At 44.6% G+C, this 16,133-nt stretch overlaps 1 protein-coding gene across 1 annotated transcript in view; it reads right to left on the bottom strand.

Moving 5' to 3' along the window:
• The window catches only part of NPTN (neuroplastin), a 35,272-nt gene extending 19,440 nt beyond the window's left edge, over nucleotides 1–15,832 (bottom strand). The window contains exons 1-4 of the mRNA XM_054715667.1: nucleotides 15,742–15,832; nucleotides 15,061–15,408; nucleotides 10,033–10,204; nucleotides 5,958–6,052 (exon numbers count right to left, since the gene is read on the bottom strand). Of these exons, the coding sequence (XP_054571642.1) occupies nucleotides 5,958–6,052; nucleotides 10,033–10,204; nucleotides 15,061–15,408; nucleotides 15,742–15,832 (706 nt within the window). The remainder of the gene's footprint in view (nucleotides 1–5,957; nucleotides 6,053–10,032; nucleotides 10,205–15,060; nucleotides 15,409–15,741) is intronic.
• Nucleotides 15,833–16,133: the final 301 nt, after the last annotated feature.

The following is a 16,133-nucleotide window of genomic DNA, read 5'->3' as shown; positions in this document are numbered from 1 at the left end:
TTTTATGACCTGGGTCGAGGACAAATGCACATTCCTCAGTACCTTCTGTTGCCTGACCTGCCTGCACTTCAGCAAAGCATTCAGCTCCATTGCCAGGATGGCGGCTGTGGAAAGTGTCAACTTACACAACAGCGATATGTTCAGCTGAAGCTGATAAGTAAAGTTAAACATAACAGAGCTGAGAAAGGTATGTGGCCTCTGACATGGACTGTTAATTTGGTATTCTCTTTTCAAAGTAAATTCTTAACTTCACAACTCCATCCTTAAAGGTGTTTCCAATGAGTGGGCTATGTCTAAGTAAACATAATGATACTGTATAAGTGATTTCTTTGCTTCCTTTATGCAAAATATAAAATTCCAGATGTACCTCGTTGTTGTAGGCAAGTTAGAGACTTGGTGAAGGCAGAGGGAGTGTTAAAATTTACTGCTAACCAAAGGCTAAGCCCAACAAGCAATATTCGACTGGTCAAGATGGAAGCAGAAAGGATGTCAGCTTTTGGCTCATAGGCTTCTCTACAGAGTAGGTTCATCATTGGTTATGAAAAGTAGAGCAGTCTGGGACTTGTGCTGCCTCCCCCAGATGAGGCCTTTCCCTTTCCTGCAGGTGAAATCACTGACTAGGAAGCACTGAAGTGATTCTAACCTTGGATACACACTATAACCACCCAGTGCTCTTAATAAGCCTGATTCTCAGGCCATAGTTAAACACATCAAACCAAGTGTGAGAACCACTGCTTTAACACCAGTCCTGGCACCAGTGTTTGAGATCAGTGTTTGAGGTCAGGGGGGAATGTTCCATAAAAAAGGGAGGTGAGTGAGCAGAATTGTGGAGGCCCTAAAGTAACATTCTCAAAGCTGAGAAGGTGAAAGTCACAACCACCAGGAAAAGAAGCTTAGAAAACATTTCCTCCAATAACCCAACGATTTCCTCGTCTGTGTCCATAAAAGGAAATCACAGACCATAGGAGATTTACCGAACCTTAGAGACCCTCTATCTCAACCTACTTCATCATACATTGGGCAGCCGAGGAAGAAAAGTGACTGCTCAGGGTCACTAAGTTTAACGGCAGGGCTGGAATTAGATCCCATTTCTTCTAACTTAGTCTGAGTCCTTTCAATTGTTATGTGCTGAACATGGCCACAGGGTTTAGTGTTTAGGGGAACAGGCTCTGGCACTAGAGCACCTAGGTGAGGACCCTGGCTCCACTGCTTAACTCTGTCACTCTGTGTAAGTCTTAATTCCTTTCAGCCTCAATTTCTCACCTGGAAAGTGGAGATAACAGCATTTACCTCAGAGTTGTGAAGATTAAAGCCAGATGGGGAAGAAAAGGGCTTTGTGCAGAACAGATGCTAAAAAAATATCTTACCTAATAATAGAGAAACATGTAAATTGACCGTATCTTCGCTACGCCCACAGCCAATCAGAGTGAGTATGCAAATTAACCCAACAAAGATGGAGGTTAATTTGCATACGTGGTGGGCGGGCATCGCCATGGCCAGCTCCTGGGGGTTTCAGTCCATCTGGGCGAGGAAGGCCGGCGCAAGACACTGCCCACAAGGTACCAGTCCATCGGGCCAGGGAGGGGGAGTAGGGTGGGCAGCACCAGACGCCACCTGAGGGGTCTGGGTCCATCACAGGCCCCGGGAAGGGCAGCAGCCTGCCTAGCCATGTCTGCGGGGCCCCGGGAACATCGCAGCCCCGGGGAGGAGTGACTGGGCCTGCTTAGCTGCTCCCATGGGGCTCCAGGAACATCTCGGGCCAGGGGAGGCATGGCCGGCGGCCTAGCCACTCCCGTGAGGCTCCGGGAACGTTGCAGCCCAGGGGAGGCATGGCCAGCCAGCCGGCCTAGCCACTCCCGTGAGGCTCCGGGAACATCGAAGCCCAGGGGAGGCATGGCCGGCAGCCTAGCCACTCCCGTGAGGCTCCGGGAACATCGAAGCCCAGGGGAGGCATGGCCGGCGGCCTAGCCACTCCCGTGAGGCTCCGGGAACATTGCAGCCCCGGGGAGGCATGGCCGGCAGCCTAGCCACTCCCGTGAGGCTCCGGGAACATCGCAGCCCCGGGGAGGCATGGCCGGCAGCCTAGCCACTCCCGTGAGGCTCCGGGAACATCGCAGCCCAGGGGAGGCATGGCCGGCGGCCTAGCCACTCCCGTGGGGCCCCAGGAACATCACTGCCCAGGGAGGCGCGGCTGGGCCCTGGGAACATTGCAGGCATGTGGTTGCTGAGACCCAGACCAGGCCTCTGGCCACAGATTCACAGCTTTGTGGAGATGTAGGGCAGGGATCTGCCTCACTGCAGAGAGAGAGAGGTTTTGCAGTGCCCCCAAGACGTGGGTGGGCCAGGCCAGGGATCAAGGGGCATGGAAGGACTCCTGGCAGAGGGGCAAGGACCCTCACCCCTGAGACGGGGGTTGAGGGGTGGTGCCACCTCAGTGGAGGGTGCCGCACTGCAGGGTACTGGACTGACGTGATTCAGAGAAGCTCCCAGTGCTAACATGCCTTGGCCTTGCCCAGGCGGCCTTCACACTTCAGAGGCGGCGACTCCTGCTCCCGCCTTAACCCAAAAGCAAGCTCACGCCGCCCTGCCCCATGGCAGAGCATGCCTAGGCAGTGAGTGCGAAGCCTTCCACCTGCTCCGGAGAAGGGGGGGCAGTAAAGAATGGGGGGAGAGGAAAGAATGTGGAGCATCCGCAATGAAGAGGTGCTTGAGAAAGAGGCTCGGAAGCCTGACTGGAAGGTTTGTTCTGTTTGCTGGGCCGCTGCCCCTTAGGAAGTGCAGAGAGCATGGCTCTGAGGGCTTCCTGTGTGCTGAGTCAAGTTCCACAGCCAACTGGAATTGGCCTGTTTCCTGGTCTGTAAAATAGATGAAGCGTGTCCCAGTGCCTTCACTGAGCTTTGATGGCCAATTGAGATACTATATAAAGAAAATGAGGGAAGAAGTGAGAAAGAAAAGGAAGGACAAGCAACACAAAAGAAACACTGAAAGGAACCTGTAAACCCATTGTCACTTAAATAGGGAATATAGTCAGTAGTGTTGTAATGATGGTATGATGCCAGGTGGGTACTAGAAATATCGGGGAACACTTTGTAAAGTATATGATTGTCTAACCACTATTCTGTAACTAATATAAAACCTGAAACCAATACAAAATAATGTTTAATGTAAAGAAATGAAAATTGGAGTGAAATTTTTATAAATTTCAAAGTTTAAATAAAAGCTGTAAAGGAAGGAAGGGGAGAATAAAAAGTGTTTTTCATTTTGCCACTTCATTAAAAAGACAGTTGTCTTTATATGGTGCTTTTATACTTTTCTAAGTCATTATCTCATTTTAATTTCAGGGCAACTTAAAGACAAGTTAATTATTCCGTCCACTATTCAAAGAAAGGAAATCTTGGCGTCTGATTCAATTGTCAAGCCCTTATTGTAAAGCAGGGTTAGTAAAATTTTCTGTGAAGGGTCATATCTATACTAATAAAAGCCTTGGGGGTGAGTAGTTGGGGGCAATAAGGCCGGCAGAGGAGCAGTTAGGGGGCAATCAGGCAGGCAGGTGAGAGGTTAGAAGCCAGTGGGCCCGGATTGTGAGAGGGATATCCGACTTCAGGTTTAGGCCCGATCCCCCGAGGGGGTCCCAGATTGGAGAGGGTGCAGGCTGGGCTGAGGGACACCCTCCCCAGTGCACAAATTTCGTGCACCGGGCCTCTAGTTATAGTTATAAAAAGAAAACTGTCCTCACCCCACCCTATAGGCACTGAGGAAATAAAATGACTTTATATCAAAATGCTTTGGGAATAACACACCACCCCGGTTACCCCACTCTAAATGCAAGGCAGTTTTCTACCCCACCACACTCGGGAGCTAGCCTAGAATATGACTTGGGGCCTGAGGCAAACCTTTAAAAACTTACTCAAAAAACGCCAGGTGGTCAGTCTTTACCGTATTAAACTATCCATTACCTGATGACGGTAAGTGTTTCATTGGTTTCTGTCCAGGTATTCAAGAAGAGAGGGAAGAGAGAAAGACTAGAATTCTTTATGAATTTTCTTAAGAGACTAACATATCTGTCCAAGCTAGTCACAAAATGTTTTAGGATTCTATAAAAAGAATTTTCTTTAGGTCTACTTCTTTAAAACCAGGATTATCACCACCTGCTCTATCCCCCTAATAAGGCTATTGTACACTAAAAATGCAACAGTGCACAGTCTGCACCTTCCCTATGGCAAGACACCATCTAAGCTGCAACTTCCTCTGGAAACACTCTTGCCTGTAGCCTCCTTCCCTACCCCTCCAGATCACTGAGGAAAGGTGCCTCTGGGCCACTGAATCCCACCCCGAGCAGCCAAGCTAGTGGAAAAATAAACTTTGTTTCCACTCCTGAAAGTGCTGCTTAGAAATCATTAACATCAAATCACTAGGATTACAGTTCATCAGGACTTGTAATTGTATGTAATTATCCTTTAGGCTTGGAGAGGACTATTAACTAGATACATCACTTTCCTTCTCTCACCCGTCCTGTTCCCTCTGCACTTGGACTTTGTGCCAAAGGCTCAGCCTGGAATGGTGCAGGTCCTCAGGTCTTACCCAGAGGCGTCTCCCCACAGAGCTCAGCTCACCCAAGTGGGGAAATGCCCTTGGCTGGCTGAGAAAATGCTCTCATACCTTCATCCTCATGTCGAACAAATGTGGCATTCTTTCAAAACAAAGGTAAACCCAGATCTCTCCAAGGAAAGCCACTGAATTAATCAAACCCAGGTTCTCTGGCCTGTGTAGACTAAAACCATGCAACTGTGACTCAACCCCTTCAAGGCTTTAGAATTCAGCCTGGCAGCCAGAAAAGGTCTGGCTGTCCACGCACTCACAAGTCAGGGCTGTGTCATCAGACATACTTTCATTTAATAACAACATACAATAGAAACTTTAAATGTGTCTGAGCCTACTTGAATCTGAATTTTTAGTCTTCCAAATATTTTAAGGAACATCGAATACCTACTATATAGGCCCTTCCTATTTCCTAAATGCATCCCTCTAGCTTCTAAAGACCATACCCTATGGATTTACAGAACAGGATGTCCTCCTAAGTAAAATTAAAAAACAAAACAAAACAAAAAAAAGAACAACCCTTCATCTCTTCGGTCCAACCTCAAACAGTAACCCTGCCTCCCTATGGTCATTGGGAGAACAATGGAAAAAAAAGAACTAGGAGTCAAAACCTAAGGTTCTATGCTAGCTTGACCACCAACTCACTGTATGGCACAGAGCAGAGGTTTCACTTTTCTGGATCTCAGTTGCTTCTTTGAAATAACACAGGAAAGCTGGGATTATTGATGTACTTAAGTAGTTCCAACTCATACAATTCTATTAGTCTTTCTTGGATCTTTCAGCTGCAGCCTCATCTTTAACACGTTAAGTGCCCAGTTACCGGTGACTGACACTATACTTTCCGTCCAGAAGACAAAACAGGCTGGGCACTTAACGTGTTAAGATGCCATGCACCCAGAGTTAATAGAAAAATTCTAATGAATTATCTATAAATAGCTAATATTTACCCAGAACATTGGAGACCTATGTAATAATACTCAGAAGGCACCGCTTTAAGAGCTTTACATAAGGCTGAACCACACACAGCTGTCAACATTCAAGCATTATTAACATACAAAAACAGTAATTTCATACAGTTCAACCTACTATGTAAACTTATTTAATCCACCTAACAAACCCATGAGGCAGGTCTTACAAATGAGGAAACTAAAACGTACATAAATTAATAATTTATCACAGTCCCACAGCTAGTAAATGATGGGGTGTGGATTTAAACCTGGGCAGCTGAGCTCCTGAGTCCTAATAAAGTTATATTGCCTCCCATAATGGAAACAAGAAAAGCTTGAAGTCTGGGACTCCAAAATAGTATCTTGGAAGAAGGGTGAGAGGCTCACACCACAGCCTCTGTTGCGTTGTACCTTTCACTTCAATGGTAGCATTTGCTTTAGGAGCACTGTGAAAGTGATATACGCAGTGGTATTCGCCTGAATCTTCAGCTCTCGGCTTATTGATCCTGCAGAGATGAGAAGAAAAATCAAGTGAGGAAGCTGGGAACAGTCAAAATATACAAAAAGAGAATCCAGGGGGGCAACCAGGGACTCTGCTTTCCAAACTGTGCCCCTGAATGCAACTTACCTCCTCCTACCTATAAGGAAAAACCTCTCTCCGGGTTACTCCTTACTGGGTGCCAGAACTACAAAGATGAAATGACACAAGTTCCCAAACCTTAGGGTGTTCAGTCTAATGGCGCAAATAAACCACAAAACAAGTAATCAAAATAAAAGGCTGTACAAAGCATTATAATCTATATTCAGATATAGAAGATGAAGCCATCACAAAGACTTCTTGCTCATCTTGTAGTTCCAGTCAAATAAATAAGAACAGGGAAAAATGCAAACTTGTTTCTGTGCTTCCCGAGACCTTTTTTTAGTAATCCTGTACTTCTTACCCTGTATTTTAGCAGCATGCCTTTCAATAAGTCTACTCACTAACAAGACCCAGAGATAGTAACAAAACAAAGAAAAATCTGCCATCAGAGCATCTGCCAGAGATGTAGCTAAACTTTTAAGGATTTTAGCTCTAGCTAAAATTCCAGGGCCCTGCATGACCTGGCACCTTGCCCATCTCCCTAGCCTCATCTCAGCCACTTTCCAGCCCTGCTGGTCTCTTTTGTTTTTTATGTGCCAAACCTGTTCCTATCTCAAAACTTTGACATTCTTTATATAGCATGCTCTTCCATCACTCTCAGCCACCTAAGCTCCTTTTCCCTTATCTTGGCCCACCTCTCATCCTCAACCTAAGTGACATCCCCCCTTCCTGACATTCTCTCTCAAACTATACTGAACTTATCACAATGCATAATTATAGGAAGTGGGGCAAAAGCAGGTTTAGAGTTGTTTGCATGAAAAATAATGTAATCCTATATAATAAAGAGATAATATGCTAATTAGACCAAATAGCCAGACGACCTTCTGGACAAAGCTGGGCTGCGAGGGCCAGCCAAGGCTGTGAGGGCCTGTCGAGGCTGCGAGGGTCAAGCCCCTTGCATGAATTTTGTGTGCCGGACCTCTAGTAACTTATAAATAATATAGAATAAATTCTGTGTTTTGTATATTCACAAATGTAAACCTACTTCTGCCCCACCCTACTTTCTGTATATTTATGTGATTGATAATTGTCCATTTTCCCAACAAACCAAGTTCTATGTGGATAGGCACTGTTTTGTTTTGTTTTAATATGTTTTATTGATTTTTTACAGAGAGGAAGGGAGAGGGATAGAGAGTTAGAAACGTCGATGAGAGAGAAACATCGATCAGCTGCCTCCTGCACACCCCCCACTGGGGATGTGCCCGCAACCAAGGTACATGCCCTCGACCGGAATCGAACCCGGGACCCTCAGTCCGCAGGCCGACGCTCCATCCACTGAGCCACACCGGTCAGGGCGGATAGGCACTGTTTAGTTGATGCATAGTTCTATACCCAGCACGTAGCCTGGTACATGGAATATAGTAAAGGAATGAACAAATGAATGACTGAACACAAACTCAAATGAATTAACAGCTGTGCACAGATCCAAACCAAATTAAGCAGAGTGACAGAAAAGACTGTAGGAAGTATGTACAATAGCCAGAACAGCACTTCCTTGAATTCCACACGGTCATCTCAAATAAGCTTTCTTGCCACTGTGGACCAGCTTCACACCGGCTCAGTCCAGTGTGGCCTATATATCACTTCCCTAAACATGTACAGAAACGCTGGTGTGTAATTACAGAAAGCAGAGAAACAATAGCCTTCAGGCCAGAAAATAAACATTCTATAGCTCCTGCTCGTTTGCTCAGTGGTTAAAATATGATACTTGTGATGGTCACAACTCTACTGCACTAGTAAATGTCAGAAAAACTCCTCACCTCGACCACTGACTGGCCCAATGCATTTATCCTCTTACTGTTGATTCCAAAAACAAGAGTTAAGAGACCATGGATGAGGAAAGACACTGCCCATCCCCCGACTATCTCAGCATATCCATGGTAACATAATAGTCTCAGAGGAGCAGTCAAGAGTCTTTTCAATTTGACATAAGTGCCTCTTCTTAAATCAATATCTTCCCAACAGAAAAACAGACACAACTAACCTGCTTGGAGCAAATGTTCCAGAACTTGGAGGAGAAGCAGAAGCTCTATCTCCAAGGCTTAGATGGACTCTTAAGTTCCTTGAAATTTGGGAAGATAAGGTCATGCCTACGGGCTGAAATCTTCCCACAACATTCCCTGTGACTAGCTACTGGGAAGCAAATGAGGCAAATGGAAAATGTCACTATTGGCTAAGTAGAAGCAAGATCTGAGACTGGCTCCAGAGCTGACTTTAATATTAGGTGGCCCAAGGGACTCATCAGTTGTTATTCCACAAAATGTGGGAGAACACAGATTCCAAAAAAAAACTCTTGACAATGCGAACACTTCTGGAGAGCTTTAAATATGCTGAGAAAGCCCTAACTGGTTTGGCTCAGTGGATAGAGCGTCGGCCTGCGGACTCAAGGGTCCCAGGTTCGATTCCGGTCCAGGGCATGTACCTTGGTTGTGGGTACATCCCCAGGAGGGAGTGTGCAGGAGGCAGCTGATTGCTGTTTCTCTCTCATCGACATTTCTAACTCTATCTCTCTCCCTTCCTCTCTGTAAAAAATCAATAAAATATGTTAAAAATAAATAAATAAATATGCTGAGAAAAAAAGAGAAAAGGCATTTATAAAGTCAAGCTCAAACTTTATGAAGTTACAATTTAAAGCTTTTTGGGTGACAAAGCATGAGACCCAAGAGAAACATGACTGGATGTTTGGTACACTGAAAAAGAGGTGTTATAAGAACTCAAAAACAAAACTTGTAAAACTAATGGATAGGCCAAGAAATAATGCCTTTTATTCCACCCAACACCTCTACTTGATTAACCTTTTCCAAACTGTAAGGATATAACAGAGGCTTTATTTCAAAGTTTATATCAGAAGAAACTACAGTGGAGATAGATTAGCTTGCCACTTAACGATATGGTACAGTAGAAAAAAAACAATGACATATTCCAGAAAGAAGACCTGAAATCTAGCCTTGATTCTGAAACTTATCAGGTATGGTATTTGGCCTTGAAAGCAATCAACAGTTATTTGAATTTTAATTTCATTACCCCCAAAAAGGAGGAGGATCCATGATTAATGTGGATCAACTAAATAAGGGGTAGGAAATAAATCTCAATTCTGCAAAATACTGCGGAATGGTCTTGCTACTACTGGATACACAGGCTCTCCTATTCTCACTGCAGTGTACTCTTTCTTTGCTCTGTATCATGCTGCCAGCAGGATTAGCTGATCATTTTCCAGATTAGTTTTTAACCAGGAACAAACTATTCTGAAAGGTGAGGTGTCATGTTTTACTAGATATTCCAAAAAAGCACCAAATCTTTGGGTGCCAGATAACATCAACCAGCAAATATCTCCCTTTCATCAAAGAATTATTTCCAAGCTACCGTCCTTATTCCAGATCACTAAACAGACGTTTCCACTGGTCCTGATCAGGTTATGGTTATATTAAATACTCCTAAAAGGTAATTCACTAGGAAATCATCTACCCAGTGGAAAGGTCACTTAGGGTGGCCTTGCTCTAAAAGTCCTAAAGCAGATTTCAATTTGATTCCTCAAACTACAGGATTAGGTCAAGAGACCTGCATTCTAATTGTGACTTTCCTATTGACTAGCATTGTGACCCTGACTCCCTATGCCCTCAGTCTTTCTATTATCATAATGACAGGATCATCTACAGCTCATTAGAATCATGTGGAAATCTTTTATAGATTGCTGAGCCTCACCTCAGATATATTGGATTAGACTCTCCAGAAGAGGACCATATATATCTTATGTCTCTCTCACATAGCATAATTATGGATTATGAGTGTCAAGTAAGCTCAGCCACACTCCTTCCCATCTTCTCAGAAGCTGCTAGCCCCTCTCACCTGTATTCCATGTTGCTGGCATTCTTACGAGTGGCAGTCAGTTCTATCCCATTCTTTGTCCAGTAGCTGTATGTAAGGATATGAGAGCTGGAGGTGAGGTTACACTGCAGGGTGACAGGGAGAGCAGGGCCGTCTCGAATAATGACTTCTTCACTGGTGACAATCCTTGGCTCTGTAATAAGAGTGCACAATGATAGGGAGCCACAGCTTTCCATTCTCTGCGGCCCTGGCCTGAAAGTTGGACGGGGCAGGATGGGGAGACTAGAAAAAGAGGGAGGGTAGACAGGACCACATAAGGAATTTCACTTTACCAACTTTGGAGGAAGTCAAGAAAGGAAAAACAATGATTATAAGCAGATGATCACTAGCGCAGACAACAGCCTGAAGACCAGTTGGCCTAGATGTGAAAAGAATGGGAGCATTACGGTGCTTGTACTGGCAACAATCCATTTACGCTTTTGAATACCACCGTTTTATGACAGAAGAACCACCAACTAATTCCCCTTCAAATAGAAAACAGTCTCCACCTTGCAATTCTAAAGATAAAGACAGTATCCTTTATATAACTAATAAACTCCCTATGGAGTCACTAGGACCTTGAACAGAATAGCAATAATTAGATAATACATGTACGGGTTGTCCTACATGTAAATCTGATAAGCCCATGGCAAACCAGCCATGGTCATTAATTATGGGGGGGAGGTCGGAAGCGGGGGGAAGGCGGTGAAGATCCTAAAAGCATTTTCCAAATTTTGCTGAGAGAAAATTCTTAAGGAACCATTAGTTCTCTCCAGCCCATATTTACTTATTCCTAAAACAAAATTATTTTTAGAACTGCATTTCTAAAACATTCCATTCTGAGATAATATAATTGTAACTAGAATACAGTATATGTTGGTATTATAGGCTCCTGGAATTTTAGAAGAAGGACTCTTAGAGTTCACTGAATTCCACTCTTTAAGAGCTAGAAAGGTAAAATGACTTGTGCAAGGCCATTATTACTATTAGGGGCAAAGCCAGGTCTATAAAACACATCTGGCTCAATTCTCTATCCCTGCTCCCCCAAAACACCCTACATACCTTCCACCCATGGCAAGTTACATACTTTATCTTCTGGTTCTATCCTGGGCTAAGGTAACCTGGGGTCACTAGTTTTAACATCTACAAAAATAACCTAAGTCAAATGTTATAGCACAATGACCAAAAAAATTTTAAGGCACACTTTATCATTCCTAGAAGGTTCATCCTTAAAGCACTTTGAATTCCATCACTGTATTCAAGTCAAGATGTTGTTGTTATTTCTCTTTACTCTTTTCCCAGGCTTAGTTCTTTGTCTATTTTGGTCAATCGTTTTCAGGGTAAGTCTAAATTAGCCATCTTTTCCCATTCCACAATTAGGTACTTGCTTTTTTATTTTTTTTTTCCCCAATTCTTTTTCAGAAATCCTTGACTGACTTTCCATATCCCTGTACCTGGCTACATCCTGTCTACAACTTTGTAACAGCTCCCTGACACCATTTTATGCAATGTAATGCTGAGGTTAACTCTAGAGGACAGAACTCTCTCCCTCCACTGAACTAAGCTATACTCATTATGTGGGGAGAGGAAGGGAATAAAGAGGTCATGGGACATTTGAAAATTGTAATGCCCAAGGACTACCTTATAATGTAACATTTCTGACTGTATAGGTCAGATCATAAAAAAAAAAAATGTGATAAAGCAAATCCTTAAGTTTGCTCAATTAAATTGGTTCTCACTAGTTTCCAACTCTGGCAAAAGGATAGTGGCTATCTTCCAGTCAGCACTGGTGCTTACTGGTAACATCAAACAGGGTCTCTATGTACAGATAATGGAGGCATAGCTGCCACTAACACAGAAGCAGATGCATGTAAACATGTTAGCGCAGTGGTGTCCCACGGTTTCCAAAACACACCGGACAGTAGCCAAATCCCTGGGTCTTAAGTCGAGCAGAACGGTTACAAACCCTGCAATGGAAGGCGCACACACATCATCAACAAAAAGCATAAAAACTCCAAGAAAAATCAAAACCAAGCAAAAACAAAAGAGAGGTAACCAATACTCCACAGAAATTAAAAAATATGAAGGTAACATTAAAACTCAAACACACGTTCAGGTTTTTGCTAACTTTTTATTATCCAATGTCATTCCCTGTCCCGTGTGGTGCTCTCCTGGTTCTTCCTCTCAGACTACACTGAGAAAGGGCAAACTCTGAGAACGAGGCCAAGAGCCTCCAGATGTTTAAATACAAGAAAGCCAAAGTGAATGCTGCTGTTACCTGTGGTGATGCAAATGACCATTACAGCTCAGGGTTATTAAGAAGCTGATAAAAGCAACCTGGCAGACTTTCTGCCAAGAATTCTTGGAAGACAAAGGAAAGCACTTTTCCTCTAAGTGTTAAAGATCCAGGAGAGAGTCAGCTGGGAGCAAGTGAATAATGTAAAGAGGTTTAAATATGATTCTGCACTGCTGTATATGGAAACCGGTGCTAGACCATCCTCTTTGGGCAGAGCCACATCTGCATTCTGTACCAGGATGAAGGTGGGCCTTTTATTTCTGTGACCAAGCAATGCCTACAAAGTCCAAGAAAGATGAACATTTATAACAAATTCAAGATTTTTTTTACCTGCCACAGATTCCTATTTAGAAGCAGTAGGAGATCCTTACCTTAGCCATCATTCATATGTAGAACATGCAGTGGCCAGAGAAATATCCCCCAAAACGGCACATTTCTCTTCCAGCCTTATATTACCCAAGGAGCTTTGGGGGACAGGACTGCCACTGCCAGGAGGTCATTCTTAGGCAGAGACTTCAACCTTCCCCAAGACACAAGTCAACATGTCCTTAGGCAAATGTCCTTGGGAATCATAAAACAATCTAATTAGAGTGGAATCAGGAGGGGGAGGGGGGAAGGGGAGGGGAGCGGGAGGAGGAGCGGGGGGGGGGGGGGGGGAGGAGGGGGGGGGGGAGGAGGAGCAGCAGCAGCAGCAGCAGCAGCAGCAGCAGCGGCGGAGGCGGAGGCGGCCGCCGCCTGGCTCTCTAAAACAGTTAACTAGGGTTAAATGACTGATAGGGACGGCTGAGGAAATACCAAACTAGCCAGGGTTTCATTCAACCTCACGCAGACACCCCTAAAGTTAGGAAGCTTACTTGCAAGTAAACTGGGTGAATGCTATGTACTCTCAAGACTGGCAGTCCTCTTCTATCCCCAAGGCATGACCTTTTAACTGGGAGTCTACTAGAGTCAGGCTCCTGGAAATATAAAGTGCAGATGGCAGACCCAGTCCATCCCTATACACTTCTGCAGATCTTTGTGTCCATTGGGGTAATTCTACTTTTTTAAGGAAAGGAGCAAGGGGGCAGGAGAAGGAGGCGTGCTAGGGAAAAAAATTGTTAAATAAAAAATATTACTGAGTTAATGTTCCCCATTTTCACATAGGCAAGGTTTTCTTTCCTCTTTCCAGAAGCAGGGTCTCTGATTCAACAGTGCCAACTGCAGTCGCCTCTCCTCTCTCTCCTCAAGGCCTCTTTTCTTCACAGGCATATTTTTAATTACTATAAAGGACGACTGACCGGTTATTTTATTTTTACTCTCTCTAAATCAATCAGTTCTTTGAGCCAGAACTGGCTATAGGTCTCTGACTGACTGAGTCCTTGAAGAAACGGTAAAAAACACAGAGGACCTTTTAATTAAATAGGGAGTGTTCTCTCAATTCTAACAGGTCAGATGTAGAGCTAGAGTCTTCCTGGCTGAGCACTGGCTCCGTAGTGGCTTCTCCCATCCTCTCCTTCCCACCACACAAGTAGCAAGATACTTTCCAGAAACAGAGATGGCCCCCAAAGCTCCTATGTCTAATGTCTTATTTGTACTTGCTACAACAGATGCAGGGGATGATTCTGAGGCAGCTCAGCTTACCCTCATCACTCAAGAGGAACAGGGTTGGATTCTAGTTTCCTTTTCTTTTTCAAGACACAATTAAAGGCTAGTGTGATTGTCTTCCCAACTATTTCTGGGTAACCAGCCTCTGAGATGAGGAGCACAGTGCCAACAATCTGTCACCAGAGTCAACATGTTTGTGAACAGGGATCATGCATCTGTGACTTCAAAATAGCATGAGGGGGTTTTAAATAAATACCTTGCAGCTTAGAGTCACCTGACTCCATAGCAAGACATATGGAAGAAATCTCAGGCCGCTGCTTTTAAGAGGACAGGAGACTGGATGGGCAGGACCAGTGAGGAGCATACTGCTCTAGCGGAAGGCTGTTATCTGAGAAGGGCATGCCACTGCTTTAGAAAAGAAAAAGAACTGGAACTGTGGGAATATCCAAACTTACATGCCATCCAACAACCAAAACGTACCACCGACACTGCACCAATAGCGACAGTCCCATCACAGAACAAAATGACACCAAGTCACAGCGAGGGAAAAGGCTGGGCAGACATAAACTGAAAACTATAGAGGTGAAGGCAGCTATTCAGAGAGCTTCAAACAAATGAGTAGAAGAAATAAAAGGTAGTTAGATTGTAGAGAGAAACAAAAATAGAAAGACACCAGAGAAAAAATCAGCAAAAGGATACCAGGAAACCTACTATAAAATTAAAGGGGAAGAAAAGAAACAATTCAACACTATGCTGGTTTGACTGCCTGGTTTTGTGAGTTTTTAAGTGGGGTTTTTTGCTTGTTTTTCAGTCTCCCCAGTACTCCCTCCTCCCCACCTCTTCCCAATGCAGATGATTTTGGACAGTCACAATTTCCCCAAGTTCTTTGTTCCTGAGGAGAAAGACACAGAGAAGGGGTGGAGAATAAGGGAGGTAGAAAGACAGTAAGGGGGGAAAAGTTGCCACAGATGTTTTCATACACTACAATTTGGATTATGGGTCTGAAAAAAACAAAGACAAGGGGTGGGGTGAGTGGTCATACTGGGGAAGAGGGGAAGGAAGCGGAAGGGAAGGGTCACTGGGCCACCGCTAACGACTACAGTACTACTACTGTAGGGTGCCGAACTCACTCTGAAGGATGTTTATGGTGGCCTGGGCTCGAATCCATGTTATGGAGGGGTTTTGCCTCAAGTCATTCCTCTTGGGGTCGTTGCTGGCCCTGCACTCGTAAGTCCCAGAGTCCTCCAAGGTGAGCCGGGTTATTCTCAGCACACTCACGCCGTTTGACCCGTAGGCGGTGTTTACGGTGACACGGCGCTTCCGTGCACCGTCCCACAGCTGTCTGAAAGACTCTGCTCGGTTGACTTCTGCGTACCACCACTGGATCTCTGGCGTGGGGCTCCCGACCACATCACAGTACAGCTCAAAGGCGTCCCCAGTGAGCTTAGTTTCTGACATGGGCGACTTGACAAACCCAGCTAGAGGGGGGGGAGCAGGAATGCAGTGACAGGCCAATCAGAAAAAAAAAGAATCAACAGGTGTTAATAATAATTTAAAGAAAAGAAAAAAGCAAATGAGTTGCAAAGAACAAAAAAGGCTTAATTTTTAAACTCTAAAGAAACCGTAAACAGCATTTCATACAAGCTTTTAGAAGAAGAACCACCCTGGGAAGTTTATGAAGCAAAGGCAGGCTAACTGCAAGCGGGGCAGCCCGGGCGCTGGCCAGGCAAAAGCAAGCCCACTGGAAAGCTTTTAGCAGTGGGCCCCGCTGGGAGAACGGGAGGAGTCTCTCCTTAGAGCACAAACCATACCCTGTCCAAACTCAGACAAGCGAAGAAAGATAACCAGAAGCTGCAGTCGGTGTGTTCTCGAAGCCAGGATCTCTCTTTCGGATGAACACATTGTTACAAGTACAATGTCTTTTGTGAGCCTCGGCAAGAAGTATTAACTAACCTGTGAGCACCTCTTGGGAGTCAGAGTTCACATTTCAACGGAAAGGATAGCAAATTTCTCTCTCATGCAGGATTCTATCCTGAATTCAGATTAGATTTCCCCACATCATATTCTTCCCTGGACCCATGGCCAACCAACAACTAGTTATCTGTGCTTAGGCAGCCTCTACTTGACTGAAGACCCTCAGGCATAGGAGAACAAGACCATCTTTAGAGTGAGAATTACTATGGGGGTCAGTTCAGGAGTGCAA

The sequence above is a fragment of the Eptesicus fuscus genome, chromosome 5 (assembly GCF_027574615.1).
Source record: "Eptesicus fuscus isolate TK198812 chromosome 5, DD_ASM_mEF_20220401, whole genome shotgun sequence".
Lineage (NCBI taxonomy): Eukaryota > Metazoa > Chordata > Mammalia > Chiroptera > Vespertilionidae > Eptesicus > Eptesicus fuscus.
This window is presented reverse-complemented; position numbering and strand designations above follow the sequence as displayed.